This window comes from Gaeumannomyces tritici (genome assembly GCF_000145635.1).
Source record: "Gaeumannomyces tritici R3-111a-1 unplaced genomic scaffold supercont2.10, whole genome shotgun sequence".
Taxonomy (NCBI): Eukaryota; Fungi; Ascomycota; class Sordariomycetes; order Magnaporthales; family Magnaporthaceae; genus Gaeumannomyces; species Gaeumannomyces tritici.
In genome coordinates, this window is record NW_008804554.1 from 793,811 (window position 1) to 812,339 (window position 18,529).

Below are 18,529 nucleotides of genomic sequence, written 5' to 3' on the forward strand. Positions count from 1 at the left end.
GCTCTTTTATACGCTTGGACGTGATGTGAGGTACATCGAGATGGTACTCATGCGGTAAGGACATGAAGCCATCGTTATCCTGCGAGCCAGAAGGCATGAGGCGAAGGATCGGCGATGGCCAGGACCAGTCCCAACCTTGAACTGTGCTGCTCGAGCATTTCTTGGTAGCAATGGTGGGCAATCGCGACATGCAAGGCCAGTTGCTCCTTTCAATCTGCATAAAACCGTAGAGCGGCCTGGACTGAGGGGTAGATGCAAGTCAGTGTGGCTGTTTTCGAGCCAACGTCGTTTGCTGAAAGCTAAGCCGCCGGAGGAGGTAGTGGCAATATCGGATGGAGGATGGCGAAGCTGGAAACAAAGTCTTGCGATGGCATTGGACGGAGGATGCCGACGCTTTCTGGAATGGGGTGGAGGAATAAGGAGGCGGCCTAACCAACGGCAAAACAGGACAATCAATCTATTTCCGTACGCCCAAAAAAACAACCATGAACGGACGAATTAAAACTCCGCCCACTTCTATCGACGGCCCAGGCCCAAGGTACCGGCGCGGACGAGGACAACTAAATGAGGTGCAAAGCTTGCCGATCCCGGAAGCCTGGCCTGTCATTTGTGTCCAACCAGACGGACGGGAGGGGTAGGGAAATAATACAAGGCTTGCACGCGGTTGATTAAAACACCACCCGCCCCTTTCGTCCCGTCCTGTCGTGGCGCTGCCCACAGGCGCGAGGCGTCCGGCAAGCTCCGTCCAGGCAGACGACCGTCCCAAGATGTGCTGCTTACATGGGTTGACGCTCGTGGCTGGGTGGCCTGAATGGTGGCCGTGGACTAGGAGGATCAGGTCGAGATCTCGATGACAGTCACTCGCCGGAGAGCCGTACGGCTGTGGTTATATGTTGACAAAGAAAAGTATTCTCAACTCGCGGGATGATCAAAGACGGCTACGGCATGCAGATATACAAGTCAAGGTCAAGCAGGGAACGAGCAGTGGTCATAAAATGTACATTAATTAAGTAAGTGGTTGGGTTATGTGATCCCTCCCCACCGAAATCCTCCAAATCAGCCCTTGATGGCCTTGCGGACGTTGCTCTCGAAGCTGCCGTCCTTGAAGGGCACGTTGGCGGAGCCAAAGTCGTGCGACTGCAGGGCGTCGCGGGACGCCTGCGGCATGACCTCCCAGTCGAGCACGGCGTGCTGGACGGCGCGGGCGTCGCCGCTCCACTGCAGCTCGTGGTTGGTCGGGAGGTTGGTGAAGTACTCGACGGTGGGCGGCGTCGGCGGCGAGCTGGCGATCTTGTACTGGCCGTGGCCCGAGGCGGCACCTCTGGTGATGGCCTGGCGCGCGCCGTCGGGGAACACGACCACGTTCTCCCAGTCGTGGCGGTGGGCGCCGATGGTGTCGGACCGCGGCTGGTCCTTGGGCATGTACCAGCTGTACATGATGGCGAACTGGCCGTCGACCACGCCGGCGCGCGCGTACGTCTGCGCGCGGCCCGGGTCGCCGCAGTTGCTCGCCGAGCTGCCGCCGGGCTTGACGCCGCCGCTGACATTGCCCGAGTCGTCGACGGCCGGGTACGGCTGGCAGCCGTTCGCGATGCGGAGGCGCGGGCTGAAGCGCACCATGGCCTCGCCGTCGGGCCCGCCCCGGACGGTCTGCGGCTTGGGGAAGAGCGAGTCGTGGTTGACCGTGTTGGCGCGCGCTTCGAGGGGCGCCGCGATGGACAAGGCCACCAGTGACAGGAGGGAGAGGACTCCGAAGCTCTTCATGGTTGCGAGCGAGCGGGGGAACGCTTGGTGTTTTGTTGGAGTGACGATGGGGTGAGGGTGTCTGCCCGATGTGTTTAGGTCTGATGTCCGCGGGTGGGTTGGAGAGAAGGGGAATCAAACAAGATCAGCAGTGAGCGAGGGCTTGGTTCTTATGGCCGTCGCTTCTCGTCGTTTATGCTGTCCTCGACCCGTCCGCTCGGCCGTCCGCATCTTGCGGATCAAGCGAGTCCAGTCGTCACCGTCGGGGCAGTGGGAGGAGGCATCTCGGATCTGGGGACGTGCGACATTGAAGGAAGAACATCCTGGTTAGCGTCCTGGTTCTTGGCAATGGCACTTCGTGGGCGGATGGGACCCGAAGACAGGGCTGTTGACTCGAGCCAGACCCTGGCATGGGCATGTTGGGTGCGGGGACGGTTGCGATGGGAGTTGCTGGAGCTGTTGCTGGGACTGGGACTAAGCGGGTTGGTGGGCTTGGGCCTGCCGACTCTTCCGGGCGGGCAAGACATGAAGAAAATAGCAACTTGTTTGCCAGAAATATCGTGAGATGTCACATGTTTCGTTTGCTACCATGGCTCACCCAAATTTAGTTCTGCATTGCTGACAACCTGTCTTGAAACCGCCCTGTGGCCGGTTGGGGAAGTGGTGGGAAGCTCTGGAGCAGCAAACAACACAAGCCTGGCCAAGGCGACAGAGCTTGGGATGGCAGACGCAGGGGAGCAGTCGCAGGTGCGTGGATCGTCTTTCCCGTTTGGGCAGGCGTGGAGACGTTACAGCCCATGTGCGGGCAGGGTTGCATTTAAAAATAGGACCGTGCGGACGGCTGCAATCTATCTCGCACCTGCATCGGTGGGCTCGATCTTCTCCATCGTCTCCAGCGGCGGCATAAACCGCTTGTGCCTGGCGAGATGTCGCTCAACAGGGAAAGGTTACGAAGGCGTTATCATGAGATATTTCTTTGTCTTGGTATTGGTATTGTCGCTGCTGTGGAACAGCCTGAGGGCCGAACGTGGTGAGGTTTCGGTCACCTTCGTCTTCCCAGACGGCCTGAGACAGGGGGCGATGAGCCACATCTCAGGCACACAGGGTCGGCGTCCCCAGGAGCTTGGGCCGTGTCGGCTAGCGCCATCTGTTTATGTCGGCTGTTTTTTTTCTTCTCCTTTTGCTTCCCTTGCCAAATGTCCCGGAGTTTGGTCCCCCGCTGCCGGCAAAAGGTATGGCGGCGACGCGCCAAGTCGGCCCATTCACAGTGGCCAAGGCTCGTCCCGGCGGGCGGGGAGTTTGGTCGGTCCAACCAGAGGCTGCGGGATCAACGCCGTCGCCGTCGTCCCGCACCATCCAAGACTTGGGGACGCATGCTTGACTCTGGTCCGAGTACGCTCGCGGAGCTCGTCACCGTTGCTTCCGTCACCGGAAGGCTGCGCGCGGGGGGCCAAGGCTCTGTTTGTTTTCTGCCGCCGGTGCTGCAATACCAATTCCAGCTTGATCCAGACCACCAGCGCGGGTGTCACCATCCGTGACGAGATGGGATGTTGTGACGTTTCCGTACAAGAAGAAAAAAAAGTCACATATATAAATGATGGAACGGCATTCCAAGCCTCCCCGGTGTTCATCATGGCGAGAGAGCTCTCGTGTCTGCCATCGTCCGTGCCTGTCATGTCGCCAATCCGCCTCCTCCTCGCCTCGGCGGCCCTGGGCCCGCTGCACGCTCTCGCGGCGCCGAGCGGCAGCCCGCGCCAGGTCGCGTCCTACACCGGGAACCCGCTGGCCGACGTGCAAATGTCCCCCAGCGCCCCGTATGCCGACAAGATCCGGACCCTCGCCATCCCACGGCTGAGCCCGGAGCTAGCCGCCAAGGCCGCCAAGGTCGCCGAGGTCCCGTCCTTTCAGTGGCTGTAAGTGGGTCGTCCGTAGCGTATTTTTTTTATAGTCGTTTTGTTTGCCAACGCAGCAGGGGGACGACTGCCCGACAGTGACGCGAGGGACAAGATCCCGCTGCTCAACGAAACCCTCGCCGCGATCCGCGAGGCGAACCGCGCCGGCGCCAGCCCGCCCTTCGCCGCCACCTACGTCGTCTACAACTTCCCGGACCGCGACTGCTCCGCCAAGGCCTCGGCCGGCGAGCTCGTGCTGGCCGACGGGGGGCTCGCCAAGTACGAGAAGGAATTTATCGACCCCATCGCCGCCCTGATCGACGAGTACTCGGACGTGCGGCAGGTCATTGTCTACGGTTCGTCTCATTTTCTGCTTGTTTTCCTGTTTTCCCCCTTGACGTTGAAACCAACGTCGAGCTGACAACCCCCTGTAAACGCCCCTCCCCCAGAGCCCGACGGCCTCGCCAACCTCGTGACAAACATGGAGGTCGAGCGCTGCGCCAACGCCGCGCCGGCCTACCTGTCCGCGACCGAGTACGCGCTGCGCGCCTTCGACAGACCCAACGCCGCCGTCTACCTCGACGCCGGCCATGCGGGCTGGCTGGGCTGGGACTCCAACCTGGCCCCGACGGCGCGCGTCTACGGGGCCGCCTACAGGCGCGCCGGCTCCCCCAAGGCCGTCCGCGGGCTCGTCACCAACGTGTCCAACTTCAACGCGTGGAACACCTCGGTCCAGTTCGACTATACCGTGCCAAACGACAACTGGGACGAGAGCAAGTTCCACGCCGCCCTGGCGCCGCACCTGGCCGAGGAAGGGTTCCCGGCGCGCTTTATAGTCGATCAGGGCCGCAGCGGCAGGCAGCCAACAGGCAGGGACTCGTGGGCTGAGTGGTGCAACATCAAGGGCGCCGGGTTCGGGGCGCGCCCGTCGGCCGACACGGGCGTGGAAACGCTCGACGCTTTCGTCTGGGTCAAGCCCGGCGGCGAGGCGGACGGCACCAGCGATACAGCGGCGGAGCGCTACGACGAGCGCTGCGGCTCCAACTCGTCTCTCATCCCGGCGCCCGAGGCTGGTGCTTGGTTCCAGGAGTACTTTGTAATGCTGCTGCAGAACGCCAACCCGCCATTCTGAACCCGGCGGGGCGGGTGACGGGCGGGGCTGTGGCGCGTGCGCGGCAGCGCTTCCGGGACGTGCGGTGATATAGGCCGGGGGAGACGATTATATCCAGTCAAGTGGCACCCGATCACCCGAGCCTCTCCAGGAACATGCTTGCAGAAATTGCCAATCAGCTTGGCATTAATCTAAGTGATGCGGCTCTTGATCACGGTCCCCATCTTGCGGAGCCGTTGCTGTATGGGTTCCAGGGATCAGAAACGTTAGTGCAGTGGATCATTCCTGATTAAGCCACGCACTTAGCTACATTTTTCACCATAAAAAGTCCCGCTACTAATGGAGGTGCGGGTAGCGATACATCGATTTGGCGGGATTTTTTATGGTGAAAAATGTATTTGGGTACGTGGCTTAATTAGGAAGGATCCACTGCATGAGACCTATAGATATTTCACTTCCTGGTTAGGCTGCCTGCCCAAAGTACTTGCTGCTCTGCCTCCGTTACAGATCACCCCAGTCTTCACGGATGAGCTGCGCCCCCTTTTCGGCCAACATGTACACGGGCCCCAGGATGTTCACATCGGGCAGCACCGGGATGATGCTGCAGTCGACGACCCGCAGCTTGTCCATACCATACACCCGCAGGCGCGGGTCCACCACACCGCCGTCCTCGAGCGGCAGCATCTGGTTGGTGCCCGAGGCGTGCCAGTTGGGGATCGTGTTGGACTTGACGTACTCCCAGATGGCCTCGTCGTCGTCGTCCGTCACGGCGCTGCCAGGGCTTAGCTCGCCGTGGTTGGAGCCTAGCGTGTATTGGGACAGCGCCGGGTGGGCGAGGATTTTGCGCAGGTACTTGAACGACTCGATGGAGATTGTGCGGTCGACGGGATGGGCATAGTACTGGCGGCAGTTGGGTCAGCAAATCCGGCTGCAAAGCCTCCCCGTCCCGCATGGGTAGTGGACTTACGTTGGGATTGATGCTCGGAAACTCGGCCATGGACGCGCTCTTCAGCGTGACGTTGCCCCTCGACAGAGCCACCATGCTCGACGCCGTGACCGAGATGTACGACTCGTTCCCGCGGGGCGTGTAGTATGGCGTCGGCCCGCCCGGGTACCAGATGGGCTCGAAGAGGTACTCGATGTGGGATTGGTTAGCCAGCTTGCGAGTGATGATCTCCTCGGCCCCAATCGCGCGCAGCTCCGTCTCAGACAGCTTTTGGAACCCGTTGGTGATGCCCGACGGGGCCGTGTAGCGCCCAGATCTGTTGGCGTAAAATTCGTCTTGCGCCTCACGAAGCCGCGTCCACGAAGCCATCATCTCGATGGTGGAGAACTCGGGCGTGGAAAGGGCCATGATGCTGAAGACGGAGTGGTCGTTGAGGCTGTGGGAAGACGTGTTAGCAAAAAGACCAAACTCGAACATGCGCTCCAAAAGAGTTGGGCAGAGCCTACTGCTGGCCAATGTTCTCGTTGACGACGAGCGGCTTGATCGCAAACTTGTCCAGCTGGCTCTTGGGGCCGATGCCCGAGACCATCAGGATCTGAGGCGAGTTGAAGGCTCCCATGCTGACAATGACCTCTTTGGCCGCCTTGGCCTCGTACACCATCCCCGAAGGGTGGTCCATAAACGCAACTCCTGTCGCCTTGGGCTTGCTGCTAGCATCTGAAGTGCCCTCTGTCAGGATCTGCCATACGGGTGCGTGGAACAGCACGTCGAGGTTCTCCCGCCCGGCAGCCTGCTTGTAGTACGAGTCGTAGGCCGAGCTGCGCATCAGGTCGCCGTCCAGCGTGCCCGTCCCCTGCTTGACACCCGTGCTGTTCCCCATGTTGTAGTCCTTCACGATGGGAATCTGCAGCGCCTCCGACACCGCCTGCATGAACCCTACTGTCGATGGAGGCACGTATCCCTGGAAGGCGAGCTGCAGAGGTCCATCGCTGTACGCGCTGGGATCCCACGTCTTGTGGGTGACGTCGAACCCGCGTACCTCGTGGTCGTGCGGAGGGTTGAAGTGCGTCCCCTTGATGGCCAGTGGGTACAGGTCGTCCCAACCCCAGCCGGGGTTGCCGAGGCGGACCCAGTCATCGAAGACTGAGGCGCTACCGCGGCCGTAGAATAGCCCGTTGGTGACGCTGCTCCCGCCTAGGCAGCGGCCGCGGTGGTATCGGAGGACCCGGCCGTCCAGGTGCTCCTGTGGCGTCGTGTAGAAAGACCAGTCTATGGCCGTCCCTCCAAGAAGCTGGTTGCCGCCGGGGGCCTTGTAGGCCGACACCACAGTCGGCTCGGGCCCGGCCTCGAGGACCAGGACGCGGTTCTTACCCGACTCGGTGAGACGATTCGCAAGGACCAGGCCGGCGGTGCCACCTGTACGCGTCAGTCTGCGATTCTTGACGGCAGCAACACGGGGGGACCAAGTGCTTACCTCCGGCGATGATGAAGTCATATTGGTCCTGGATGGTCTGCCGGTCGAGTCCCTTGATAGGGGCTGCGGCAGCGACGGCGAGAAACGCGAGGGTTGCGGCGGCGCAAATCATACTGCGGTCCCTGATCGACAATGCCTCGATGCGACCTGAATTGGTGTGGACTGTCACAAGTCACAGGCGGTGCGGGAGGGGGGAGCGAATGGCGCGGAGAAACACCGCGATGAGGCGAGGGATATCCTTCGGCCATTTGGACGCAGGCATAACGACAGGGCCGTATGGACATGATATATCGCCGTGGCCCACCGGGGACAAACCCGTCTCCCGATCGCGATGACATTCCATCCCTTCTGGAGTCTTTCCACGGGAGGCTTCCTTTCCGCTCCCGCATTCAGCGCCATCTCGTCTGCGTCGTCTGCGTCATCGTCAGCCACCATCTGCGTGCCAAGCCTTGTCTGCCGGGTAGTCCACGAAAGGAACGCGAGCCCCGGCGGGGTTGAGCTGTTGGAACCCGAGGATAGGATTCTCCCCGCACCGGATCGGCGCGCGCCAAGAAGGCTACTGCGAGCTCCCCGGTGTGCTATTCGCTGCTGCCACGCTGGCCTGCCTTAACCCTCCCAATGCCCAGTGTGGCTTGTTCCAGTCGCGTGATGGCAGCTGGCAGCCTCAAATGGTGCTGCCAATGTTGCTCCATCTCGGGTCGGCATTACAGTAGCTGAGCCGGTGCCCGACAGACCCAGTAGGCCCGAAAAGCCTGCGCCGTTTATTCGATCTCCGCTTGACGGCTTCTCCTCCGTCAGCCCGAATCCTGCCGTGCTACCCGTCTGCGGTAAGGATGCACCAAACCGGTAATGATTGGCGCTTGACCAGGAGAATGGCTCCGAGCCTCGTCATCAGTGAAGTATATTGTGCTTTGTAGCAAGCGGATGCGTCGCAATGCTGAATCTGGTCTGTTTCCGCCGAGAATAAGAGTCAGCCGGTGATATCTTGGCGTGGCAGCATCTTCCAAGGGAATCTCCCACGACAGAACCTGTTTCTTGACGGTTGAAATGCGGTCAGGTGTCGGCATCGGAGGAATGACCTCTGTTTTTGGGCATTCCTATCCTTCAAACCACCCGCAGAGTTTTGATCTCCCCGCCCCTGAACAACCCCCATTCTTCCCGCTCAAAGTCCCGTTTTATCTCCTCGGGGTTTTGCCGGCCTGCCCAGGGCGAGATTTTGTGGCGCGGCGCCAACAAGATGCTTTGAGAGTCAAGTGTTCCCAACGCCACACGCTCCCATGCACCTTGGACCGCCTTGGACCGCCTAAATACTAGCAAGTGGCCCTTGATGGTCCATCTGGCCCGGCCAAACTCCCACATGTGAGTGGCCATTTTCATGCAGCAGAACTCTGGGTTGTCCCAGTTAATATCCTCGGCGCAGTTCCAACACCAGTTTGACCCCCAGCACGCACATAGCTGACTGTCTGGGTCGCTGACACTGACTGCCTGCTCGACATCACATAAGACTTCCACCTTGCAGCCGTTTCGCGCGCGCACAACGGATTCCAAGTGGTCTCGACGGCGCACCTCGGCGGCACGGCCAGTCCATTTGTTGGCACGTGTTGGTCCGTCATCCGGCGGACGCGGTGTAATATCCAATGGCAACGACGAGGGCCACGTGTTGAGAACGACTGGAACTACAAGGCCGCGGATCTGGAGCTCTCCGTAGACTATGATTCCTGTCAGGTCACCGCCTGCTTGCTTCGGCGTACAAAATGCGCCCATAAGCTCGATGTGGGAAGTCTCCTGCCACTGGCCCATACGGTAGGTTGTCGAGTGCCGCACCGAGGCCCATGACCATGACGGCGCTAGGTAAGGGTTTGTTCTATCCTCAATGATTGATGGGACCGCGTCGACTGTCTTTGTAGACATCCAGTCCGTTTCCCAGAGAAGTTGACGAGGCATGTGAGTGCGGTAAATCCCGGCCAGATAAACTGATACAAGCGTTTCTTGTTGGAACGGAGACACCTGAAGGTTCGATACGCGCCGCCTATGTTAGACCGAGGATCCCTTCGTGCAAGGCAAACACAAGGCCAAGAGAAATGATGACCAACCTTGATTAGCTCGCGCACCATGATCTTGGCCACGCCAGACAAGGCAATCAGCCTGTCGGAAGGATTGGTGAATCTGCGCTTGCCGTAACTTCTCAAAATGTTGATCCATACTTGTCCCGGATCGAAAATCTGCCCCGTTCGACTGGTCTCGGTGTTTGTCTTGACGAGGAGCTGGTGTGCCGTTTCATGCATCTGGTATCGATCTGGATGCTCGACATGGCCGCATTCGCACCAGTGAGCTGAGCCGCACTCCCAGATGAGCTCGCGGGTGGTAAAGTGAATGATCCGGCGGGGCATGATGGCCTCCTGGAAAGTCCAGCCACGTTCTAGAAGCGGTGTTTTGTGGGACGCGTCGTCTTCGGGGAACGGAACTAGGACACCGTCGTCCCGAGAAAGCCTCTGTCTCAGGGCCATCGGGAACGAGCTTGTAGGTGTACCGTTACTGGGAATGGTCGTATGGAACTTGATCTGCCAAGTTTCCTCCCCAAAAAGCTGCCCGCCAAGGAAGCCGTCCTTGCACGACACGGCATGGTGGACGGCGATGGTAAGGTGTGAGTTGGAGTAGATATCGAGCATCTTGACAGACTCGGTCTCCCAATCGTTCGAGTCGTTCTGGATGATGCATAGCGCGTCGATCCAGATATATGGCACATTGATGCTGCGACATACGGTGATGGCGTCCTGCAGCGTCCTCGGAAGGGCGCTGATGGACATTCCACGACGATGCTGTTCGATGTTTTCTTTCAGAGTCTTGACAATGCCAGTGGTATCGGGGCCCCAGCAGTAGCTCAGGGCGACATAGGACACCGGGTGTAGGACTTGATCCAGGGGATCACCGGGCTCGACAAGGTGGACGTCTGGGTCGCTCGTTTGTCTGACATGGATCAAGCGCCGTGGTGTGAAGTCTGGGTCGGTGCCTCGACAGGACGAGGTGTGCCAGGGGTCGGCGTCAGGGCCGACACACTTCCCGAGCCACGTGGAAATCTTGGCTCCGCAGACACGGGCATCTCGAGTGTCCTGGATAATCTCGTCGACCTTGGCGAGGGATCTGAACGGGTTAGGCAAGCCCCGGAGCCCAAAAATCTCGAAGCTGGTAGTGGGAAGGGCGAAAACGATGCGATCTTGTGCGGTGAATTTGACTGTCAGGCCGCCCGCGTGGCCACGGTCTATGGTTAGGCGGATCTGGCGGGTTTCGGTGAAAAGGCTGTGGTTAGGGTGGATGGCAGCGATGGCGTCGAATATCAGGCAGCAGCCCCAGCAGCCCTCGCCGCGAGACTGAAGCAGTGCAGATATCTCGATCTCAAACACGAGCGAGTCCAGCCAGAAGCCGTCGTCGCCATCGCTGGAGAGGCCGCATATCGCACAGCCTTGCCATTTGTCGCCTGAGATGTCGTCATGCTGGTCCTCCCAAGAGTCGTGATTCGACATTAGGTGAGGGCGAGCCGAGTCCAGCGGAAGCTCCTGTGGCCTAAAATGTTCTAATTCAGGGCAACTGCGACGGGCGTGTTACGCGTACAGTTCTAGGTAGCTCCAGCTCCTTCCCTGCGGGCAGAAGGAAGACCCACCCAGCGCAGACGAGAAGGAACGCCCCAATGGTTTGTGAACATGTTGATTCTGTGATAGGGGCAGTGCTCTCCATGTTGTGGAAAAGCAGCCCATCCAGCGCGGGGTTAAATGTGAGACACAGACACGCTAAACGACACAGCCAAAGCTCAAAGCTGCAGTTCCCACCGGAACGGGCCCAGCCCGATTTGACCCCGCGTCTCACGGCTCGCCGAACATCGGACATCAGCGGCTTGTTTCCAAAGGCAGGGACTGTATCGAGGCACACATGATTGTAGAACAGCTTCTGAATATACCCCTGATATTCACGCCCAAACATAACCCCCTCCATCCTCACCGTAAACCACCGTCGACACCATGGCCTCGGACGGGATCAAGAATGTGCTCATCACCGGCGCGTCCGGCATGATCGGGCCTCTGCTCGCCGCCCGCCTTTTGCAGGAGCCCGGCTACCGCGTCGTCCTCACCGATGTCATCACCCCCAAGGTCCCGCCGGGCGTCGCCCACCCGGAGAACGCCATCTGCGTCCAGGCCGACCTGACCGACCCGACCTCCCTCGACGCCCTGTTCGCTGCAGCCCCCAAGCCGCTGGCCGCCGCCTTCATCTTCCACGGCATCATGTCGGCCGGGTCCGAGGTGAACCCGGACCTGGCCATGCGAGTCAACCTGGACGCCACCCGCGCCATCCTGTTCAAGCTCGCGGCGGAGCAGCCCGGCGTGCGCGTCGTCTACGCCTCGTCCAACGCCGTCTACGGTACGCCGCTCCCCGACGTCGTGACGCCCGACACGACGCCGACGCCGCTGGGCGTCTACGGCGCCACCAAGTACATGTGCGAGATCCTCGTCAACGACCTGAACCGCCGCGGCCTGCTCGACGCCTTCAGTGTGCGCTTCCCCTCGGTCTCGGTCCGCGCCGGCGCGCCCTCGCCCGCCGCCAGCGCCTTTTTGTCGGGAATCATCCGCGAGCCCATGGCCGGGCTCGAGTGCCGCGTCCCCATCGCGGACCGCCAGTTCAAGGCCACGCTGTGCACGCCCCGCGTCTGCGTCGAGAACCTGGTGCGCGTCATGGGCTGGCCCGCCGACAAGCTGCCACCGCACAAGCGCGCCCTCAACTTCCCGGGCGTCATCGCGAGCGTGCAGGAGATGCTGGACGCCCTGGCCAGGTACGGCGGCGAGGATAAGCTAAAGTTGGTCAAGGAGGAGCAGAACGAGGTTAGCGAGAGGCTCCTGCGCAGCTGGGCGTGGAACATTGACTACTCGCGCGAGCTGGGGCTGGGCCTGGAGAGGGACCAGAGCGCGGACGCATTGGTGAAGGAGTACATCGACAGCCTAAAAAAGTGAGCAGGTAACTAAGCGAGTATATCCCTCCCATTTTCCACACCACTTCCTACTCCTTGCATCCGTCCGTGTGTCGGTATCGTGAGCCAATATGTGATTCACTCTCCCCAGCGGTCCAGCCGGCCTCTGTCAATCGTCCCATCTACCTGCATGGTCTCTCCGCAACTGCCACTGCCACGTCGGCTATGTGGGTAGCGAGGCAGCCTCTTAAGGGGACTCCCGCACGGCTGGCACGACGGGACTGGACCGTCGAGCTCGTCGTACCCACACGGCGCGGGGCCAGCGCAAGTAAGCCCGCTACCAGAGACCTGCAGCGGCGGCACCGTCGCTGGCAGGCTCCGACAGACCCCTCTCCGCGCCGCCCAATAGCTGCTCAATACTGTCGCCGTGCAACCACCATCGTCTGACATGCCGCATGGAAGGAGGGGGGCCAAGCAAAGCCACGCTGACTCACCAGAGCCCAGCCGGGCTGCCAGGACCATGACACGAGCGGGGAGGGCCTGCAGGGTGCTGAAAGCCCGCCTGTTTTGCTGCTGTAGCACAGCATGTTGCTGGCAATAATGGCGGTGTCCTACCGCCCGCCGATTGCATGGGGTGTTTTTTTGAGCCTCAGCCCGGTCAGGAAAACAAGGCAGCAGGCACGGGCTTGGGTGGTCAGGTAGCATGACCGGCCGCATTGCTTCAGCCCTACCGGTTACGTATCATGCCACCGGGATGCTTCGTGAGATGGAGGCGCAGCGGACGCCTTAAAATGATCAAGTATTAAGTGTCGCCCATGCCGCCTCCTGCTCGGCATTATTGACGGGTTGAGCAAGTAGCAGCATCAACAGCAGCAACGGAAACACTAGCGGCAATACCATCTTGGAATAAACTTTACCACCTTTGAGATTCCCAACGAACAGAGGCCAGAATGGCGAAACAACTTGTCCGCTCGACTTCACCAAAGGGGCTCGTGAGGTGTCATGATGCCTGGACCTCTACCCCTGGGCCGAACGCCCCGCCCACATATACTCCGCGGATGGTCGACAACTCTCAGACGCTCCATGCGTCGTCCGTCGACGCAAAGACGACGGGAATGGAGCACAAGGACAAGGATGCTAGCCCCCGCCGTTAATTACACGACGGGACATCCCGGGCAACATCCAGTAGGCTATCCGCCCTTCCTTCATTATGTCACTGTTGGCTGTATGCGTATGCTGACACCGGGACGCAAATGACAGGTCCGCGGAGGGGTACGAGCTATATCACCCATGCCCACCACACCACACCACACGATAAAATAGGAGCCACCCCATGGGATTGCTTCCAATGATCTGGCATCCTCGACATACCTTGAGGGGTTGTAACAACAGGACACATTCGAATTCTTTCCACACGCTTTGTATACATGGTAGCCCAAGCTAGAATGCACGGTGGTATTTTGTCTTTTGGAGCTTGAGGCGGCGTTTCGGAGGTCGGAATTTTCTTGCATGCTTGCGATACTTTGTTCTTGTTTATGGTGGAAATGGGGGAACAGCCCAGGGGTGTAGCGTGTCGAAACGCAGCTATTTTCCTCGCCCTCTGACGAACCTCCTCCTTGTCTGCGCTCTGCTTTACTTTAATACATCCGAGCCTACTCCAATCCATCTCCGTTGTAATGACCTGAATACGCTTGTTCGGGGAACACCTCGTCGTACAGGCAGGGCAAGGCGCCTCGTTTTCCCGGGTGGAATTACAAAGGGAGGAAAGTAAGCATACGCGGGTCCCTGAACAAATCCAAGGCTCAGGTACTTACCATGAGGGTGTACATATCTCGGTTTGTGGAACTCTGGCTTCCTTTTTGGACGTCCAGTGGTGTGTGGCAGCGAGCGGCTGCTTATCTCGGGTCATCTCGCTGACGGTTTCGGTCTCGATTCTCAGCAAAGACACGCACCTATTGCACCAAATTGGGTAGGACCGACAAAACCCCCACGCCCGCAGCAGACCTACCAACGCTTTGGTAAGCCGAGCGATAAGCGTGGGCAGTCTGGACGGCGTCTTCCAGCTCACCTTGACATCTTGTTTGTCTCACATCACTTTCCAAAATGTCCTGGTGTCCCAAAATTGGGGGATACTTGACGGAAACGCGGCGTTGTAGCCCGCGCTGCCCGAAGCGGCGCGCCGGCAGGGCCCAGGCGCGTGGCCAGCAGGTGGAGGAGCAGGGCGTGATCCATACTGATCCCTTGTGAGGCCGATAGGAAGTGGGCGAACGTATCGTAACAGGGATAGCTTTGGTCGGAATAATGCAGGAGCGTGAATGCGTATGTGGTGGTGGGGCTTGTGTGGCTAACCCCATGCTTGACTTCATGTCTGCATGTGGTTGTTGGTGCACCTCCAGCAGGCGCCCATCATTAAGCGGACATAACAGCAGCCTGAACCTGCCGGCCCCTTAACCTCCTTCGCCGGGCCGCTCTCGACTCCCCGCCACCACGCAAGGACGTAACCGTCGCGATGTGCTTGGTGTATATGGAGCAGTACAACATTCGAGCCGCAAAGGCGGGTCCCCGGATCGACCCAGCCGACCGCGACGCCCGCGACTTTCGCCGGGCTGTGCGCGCAGGCGACCTGGCCGCGGTCAAATCGTTCCTGGTCCGGGCCCGGGACATCGACATCAATGGCATCCATACCGACCCCGGCGGGGACAGATACGGGGTCACCGTCCTCCACGAGGCCGCTCTGGAGCGCCGCACGGAAATCGCGTGTCTGCTCCTCGCCCTGGGTGCTGACCCCAACGCCGATGCGCCGGAGCACAAGTCAATGTTTACGCCGCTCCACTGCGCTGTTAAACACCAGTATGACGGCAACTCCAAGTGGGGCGAGAAGCCCCTTTGCAGTGATCTTGTGCGTCTGTTGCTCGACTCCGGCGCCGACCCCAACATTCCCTATATGCAGCAGGACTGGCACGATGTGGAGATGGGGCCCGTCTGCAACCTGTTGATGGAGAGGCGAGACCGCACATGCCAGCACACGCTCGATGTCATTGATCTCCTGATCAGCCGTGGGCTTGACGTTGGGCTGTACGCATCGGAGCGAGAATACTGCTCGCGGACCTTTGTAAGCTCCGGTCGGGGCTGCAAGCCATGTCGGCTTTTATAGAAGAATCGCTACCGTCGTGGCAAAGGCGCTAACTAGGGGAACAATACGATAGGCATCGACCGCGCTTATGATGGGCGGGGTCGAGATGCTGGAATGGGCAATCAGCAGGGGTGCACCGATATCTACCGTTGTTCTGAGATTTTTGCCCTCAGAAGATTGCACCCTTCACCTCGACGCGCTTAAGTGTCTTGCTCGGGCTGGCCTCGAGGATCCGGATCTGGAAATCCTTCCGTTCGCGACTTATGGACGCAAGGGCTGGGCAAGGGAGGATTTCTTGGCAATAGTCCCTCCCCTCCTCGCCAGGCTGCCCGAACAGGCTGTCAATCTAATGCCCAGGGCACTGTGCCATGCCGCGGGAGAACACGACTTGCCCATGGTCGAGTTCTGGCTTGACTGGGGAGTCGACGTCAACGAATATTTGCCCGAGGGTCTCAACCCCTTGCTCTGTGCCGCACGCTCCAGGGCAGCCGCGTTATCGGGCTTCTTTTGGATCGTGGGGCAAACATCCGCTTGACCAGTCTCGGAGACATTTTCGATTCTGATCCCGTGAACTGGCTAGGCTTTTACCATGCGCGTCGGAGCAACGTCTGTAAGTTCACGTCAATGCATCCACAATCCATCAGGGTACATGTCGTTGGTCCGCCCCCTCCTGAACAATAACTCGTCATCGTCGTGGCGGATAATCGATACGCAGTGCACTTCGCCGCCAGCAAGCTTGATGGCGCTCGCCCTGAATTGATCGCTACCCTCCTCGCTTCAGGCGCCGATCCGGACGCGCGGTGTGAGCGGGGAGAGACGCCGTTGCTGAAGATGGTTAGGAGGCTCGGGTATTACATGGGCAAAAACGACGATCCTCCGACAAGGGCGAGGCGGGCAGATGCCGTCGACTGCGTATGGATGTTGGCAAGGGCCGTCAAGGACATTAACGCTGTCGACGCTGGTGGAAGGACAGCGCTGCACCTGCTCCTCCACTACAACTTGAACCTAATGTTTCTCAAGCACGCGTCCATGGTACTCTGCCAGCAAGGCATTGGGATACACATCCGGGACCACGACGGTCGCACGGCGGCGGATATTCTCCGGTGTCGGTACGGCAATCGGCGGGCGGACTGGATGATGGAGATGTTTGAATGAACGGGCACGTCCTTCTAAACGGAATTTGTGTGGGAAAATACAATCCACAAATTAAATTGGGAATGAAGGAGGTCGTTAGAAAGATGGAAGGCAAGAGCAGAGGAATTCGGCAAGTCGCTAGATATTACAAGAAAGGGCTAGCCAACAAGATTGTTCGTAGGATTAAACCCAAAAAAAAAACCGCAATCGCTCCTTTAGGAGCCAACGTATAAGGTTATGGGTAACATTAAGCATGACAATGGAAACGACAGGACAACAGCCGGGCCGAGCACAAAGGGCTCAGTTGCCCAAAAACCGCCCCTTGGCCCCGACGAGATACCTCCGCGCCAGGGCTACGGCGCCGTCGCGGGCCAGGCTGGCGCCCATGTCACAGTCGCGGCAGTAGCCGCCCGACGTGGTGCGCAGCAGCCCGCAGCCGGGGCAGCTGGCCAGCACGGCGCTGCCGGCGCGGTGGAGGCGGCCCCTGCCGGCCCCTGCCACGACGTAGTTGCCCGTGGGGCAGCGGTAGACGGTGCTGCTGCTACCACCGGTGCTGCTGACGGGGACGCCAGCCACGTGCGCGCTGTAGACGGCCCCGTCGCTCCTGGGACGGCGGGGCCGGGGCGGGGGTGGCGGCGTCAGGATCATGGTCGAGCCGGGGGCGTTGAAGAGGACGGCGTTGGCGGCGGTGGTGTTGCTGGTGCTGTCCTGTGGGGAGAGGATGTCGGTGCTGGGCACGACCATGGTGCCGTAGTTCATGAAGAGAGACACGGGGCGCGACGGGGCGCCGCTCTGCAGCTGGGGGACGAGGCGGCGGGCCACGTAGTCGCCTGTGGCGGCGACGAGGGCGTTTTGGGAGCTGCTGGAGTCTTGGTGCCGGCCGCCATGATGATTGTGCCTGTGCTGGTGGTTGTGGTGATGGTGGTGCGGGCGATGGGCGCTGTGGTTCCTGCTGCGTTGGGGGTGGTCAGGGACATGGTGGTGGACCACGGCGCCCGAGTCTCGGCGGTGTCGGTTTTGCAGCTGCTGGCCGCTATCCCAGGGCCGGGTGTCGTATCTGACGGCCGGTTGTTGTGCCCAGCCCGCCATTGCGCCGGTGGTAGTTCCTGTCGTCTGATAGGCGGGCCTGTTTTGTCGGTTCGCAAGAATCGTGCGCAGCGTTGGATCAAAACCCATAAACAGGTCATGAAATGCACGACATGGAAAACAGGGCAACCTGGGGTTAAGACACTTAAGTAGCATCGACCTGCCAGTTGTGCACGTCGCCTCGCCCGTCACTTTTAGGCAACGGCCGATCTCTGTCGAGGCCTTGAAAGCCCGCAGCCCGCCTGGTTCGCCCTGTCTCCCTTCATCATGGCAGGATCACGCGGCCGCACATGGACCGCTAGCTACCCCCAAAACTCTCGTGCTCCCCCGCGCACCGCCCCCGGCGTCTCCCGAGACCTGGCAGATGGGCGTGGCGGAGCCCACATGCTCCCCGCGCCGTCGGGCGAGGGACGGGGGAGGCTGCCTTGGCAGCGCGCGCTGGCTGTCGTGATGGTGCATCAGCGTCTGCAAGTGAGGCCTCGGTTGTGCTGCTGCATGGATTTGTGCTGCTTTTGCTGCCGTCAGCTGGCAGGCATGCCCCCCCGTTTCGTAAACGCCATTGGGTCGTGCTTCCGGGACCACTGAGAGGTGGTGCGACGGCGAGGTGACACCAAACGCTTTCCCACATAGCCGGTTGACTCACGTAAAGAGGCGGTGGGTACGGTACGCGAAGGCTTTTCAATGACGGAAGCCACGCGCCCAGGTCCGAATTCCATGTGTTGCCGTTGGACAAATGCCATTCATGGATGCCTGGAACATGGACTGCGCAACATGGATACCTTCTCAGTCTTCCCCACCGCCTTTCTACGGCCGGCCTTCGTCCGCATCAATCCCGCAGCAGGGCCAGCGATCATCAAGCGAGAAGCGTGTGTGGTTTAAGGGTAAAATCCATCGTTGCCATCGATGGGCTCCCGGTTCGAGTCCGGGCACACGCATCGCATCCGTCGGTCGTCTTTCAAGATGGTCGGCACCAACCTTTTTTCTACTTTCCTTACCATCAGCAGCTTTTTGCACAGCTTATGCTCAGCCACACTTTCAACCACACCATATGCACAC

The 18,529-nt window shown here is 60.0% G+C and overlaps 11 protein-coding genes and 1 non-coding gene across 12 annotated transcripts; 6 read left to right on the forward strand and 6 right to left on the reverse strand.

Annotated features, from left to right (window-relative positions):
- Positions 1-1,056: 1,056 nt before the first annotated feature.
- On the reverse strand, positions 1,057-1,764 carry GGTG_13125 (hypothetical protein; the record flags this gene model as incomplete). Its single annotated transcript, XM_009231027.1, has 1 exon — positions 1,057-1,764. One exon carries the CDS (start codon positions 1,762-1,764, stop codon positions 1,057-1,059), a length of 708 nt encoding a protein of 235 aa, XP_009229291.1.
- A 218-nt stretch (positions 1,765-1,982) lies between these two features.
- GGTG_13126 (hypothetical protein) lies at positions 1,983-2,890 on the reverse strand (the record flags this gene model as incomplete). The annotated part of the gene is made up of 3 exons (XM_009231028.1): positions 1,983-2,284; positions 2,603-2,675; positions 2,846-2,890. 3 exons carry the CDS (start codon positions 2,888-2,890, stop codon positions 1,983-1,985), a joined length of 420 nt encoding a protein of 139 aa, XP_009229292.1.
- A 115-nt stretch (positions 2,891-3,005) lies between these two features.
- Positions 3,006-3,275, reverse strand: GGTG_13127 (hypothetical protein; the record flags this gene model as incomplete). The annotated part of the gene is made up of 1 exon (XM_009231029.1): positions 3,006-3,275. One exon carries the CDS (start codon positions 3,273-3,275, stop codon positions 3,006-3,008), a length of 270 nt encoding a protein of 89 aa, XP_009229293.1.
- A 100-nt stretch (positions 3,276-3,375) lies between these two features.
- On the forward strand, positions 3,376-4,767 carry GGTG_13128 (hypothetical protein; the record flags this gene model as incomplete). Its single annotated transcript, XM_009231030.1, has 3 exons — positions 3,376-3,656; positions 3,735-3,991; positions 4,085-4,767. 3 exons carry the CDS (start codon positions 3,376-3,378, stop codon positions 4,765-4,767), a joined length of 1,221 nt encoding a protein of 406 aa, XP_009229294.1.
- A 480-nt stretch (positions 4,768-5,247) lies between these two features.
- On the reverse strand, positions 5,248-7,278 carry GGTG_13129 (choline dehydrogenase; the record flags this gene model as incomplete). Its single annotated transcript, XM_009231031.1, has 4 exons — positions 5,248-5,646; positions 5,714-6,128; positions 6,199-7,108; positions 7,167-7,278. The coding sequence occupies 4 exons, from the start codon at positions 7,276-7,278 to the stop codon at positions 5,248-5,250; spliced, it is 1,836 nt and encodes a 611-aa protein (XP_009229295.1).
- Positions 7,279-8,270: 992 nt separating this feature from the next.
- GGTG_13130 (hypothetical protein) lies at positions 8,271-10,687 on the reverse strand (the record flags this gene model as incomplete). Its single annotated transcript, XM_009231032.1, has 2 exons — positions 8,271-9,173; positions 9,278-10,687. The coding sequence occupies 2 exons, from the start codon at positions 10,685-10,687 to the stop codon at positions 8,271-8,273; spliced, it is 2,313 nt and encodes a 770-aa protein (XP_009229296.1).
- Positions 10,688-10,935: 248 nt separating this feature from the next.
- On the forward strand, positions 10,936-12,211 carry GGTG_13131 (hypothetical protein). Its single transcript, XM_009231033.1, has one exon. The coding sequence runs from the start codon at positions 11,180-11,182 to the stop codon at positions 12,161-12,163; it is 984 nt and encodes a 327-aa protein (XP_009229297.1). The 5' UTR covers positions 10,936-11,179; the 3' UTR covers positions 12,164-12,211.
- Positions 12,212-13,070: 859 nt separating this feature from the next.
- On the forward strand, positions 13,071-13,274 carry GGTG_13132 (hypothetical protein; the record flags this gene model as incomplete). Its single annotated transcript, XM_009231034.1, has 1 exon — positions 13,071-13,274. The coding sequence occupies one exon, from the start codon at positions 13,071-13,073 to the stop codon at positions 13,272-13,274; it is 204 nt and encodes a 67-aa protein (XP_009229298.1).
- Positions 13,275-14,629: 1,355 nt separating this feature from the next.
- On the forward strand, positions 14,630-15,310 carry GGTG_13133 (hypothetical protein; the record flags this gene model as incomplete). The annotated part of the gene is made up of 2 exons (XM_009231035.1): positions 14,630-15,232; positions 15,278-15,310. The coding sequence occupies 2 exons, from the start codon at positions 14,630-14,632 to the stop codon at positions 15,308-15,310; spliced, it is 636 nt and encodes a 211-aa protein (XP_009229299.1).
- Positions 15,311-15,776: 466 nt separating this feature from the next.
- Positions 15,777-18,090, reverse strand: GGTG_13134 (hypothetical protein). The gene has a single exon (XM_009231036.1). The coding sequence runs from the start codon at positions 17,627-17,629 to the stop codon at positions 16,688-16,690; it is 942 nt and encodes a 313-aa protein (XP_009229300.1). The 5' UTR covers positions 17,630-18,090; the 3' UTR covers positions 15,777-16,687.
- On the forward strand, positions 16,085-16,408 carry GGTG_13135 (hypothetical protein; the record flags this gene model as incomplete). The annotated part of the gene is made up of 1 exon (XM_009231037.1): positions 16,085-16,408. The coding sequence occupies one exon, from the start codon at positions 16,085-16,087 to the stop codon at positions 16,406-16,408; it is 324 nt and encodes a 107-aa protein (XP_009229301.1).
- Positions 18,091-18,337: 247 nt separating the features above from the next.
- On the forward strand, positions 18,338-18,408 carry GGTG_20259. The gene has a single exon. It is a non-coding gene; the product is annotated as a tRNA-Gly (tRNA).
- Positions 18,409-18,529: the final 121 nt, after the last annotated feature.

Excerpts from the sequence above, each read along its gene's own strand:
- GGTG_13131 (XM_009231033.1), top strand. The coding sequence starts at position 11,180 with ATGGCCTCGGACGGGATCAAGAATGTGCTCATCACCGGCGCGTCCGGC.
- GGTG_13134 (XM_009231036.1), bottom strand. The coding sequence starts at position 17,629 with ATGCTACTTAAGTGTCTTAACCCCAGGTTGCCCTGTTTTCCATGTCGT.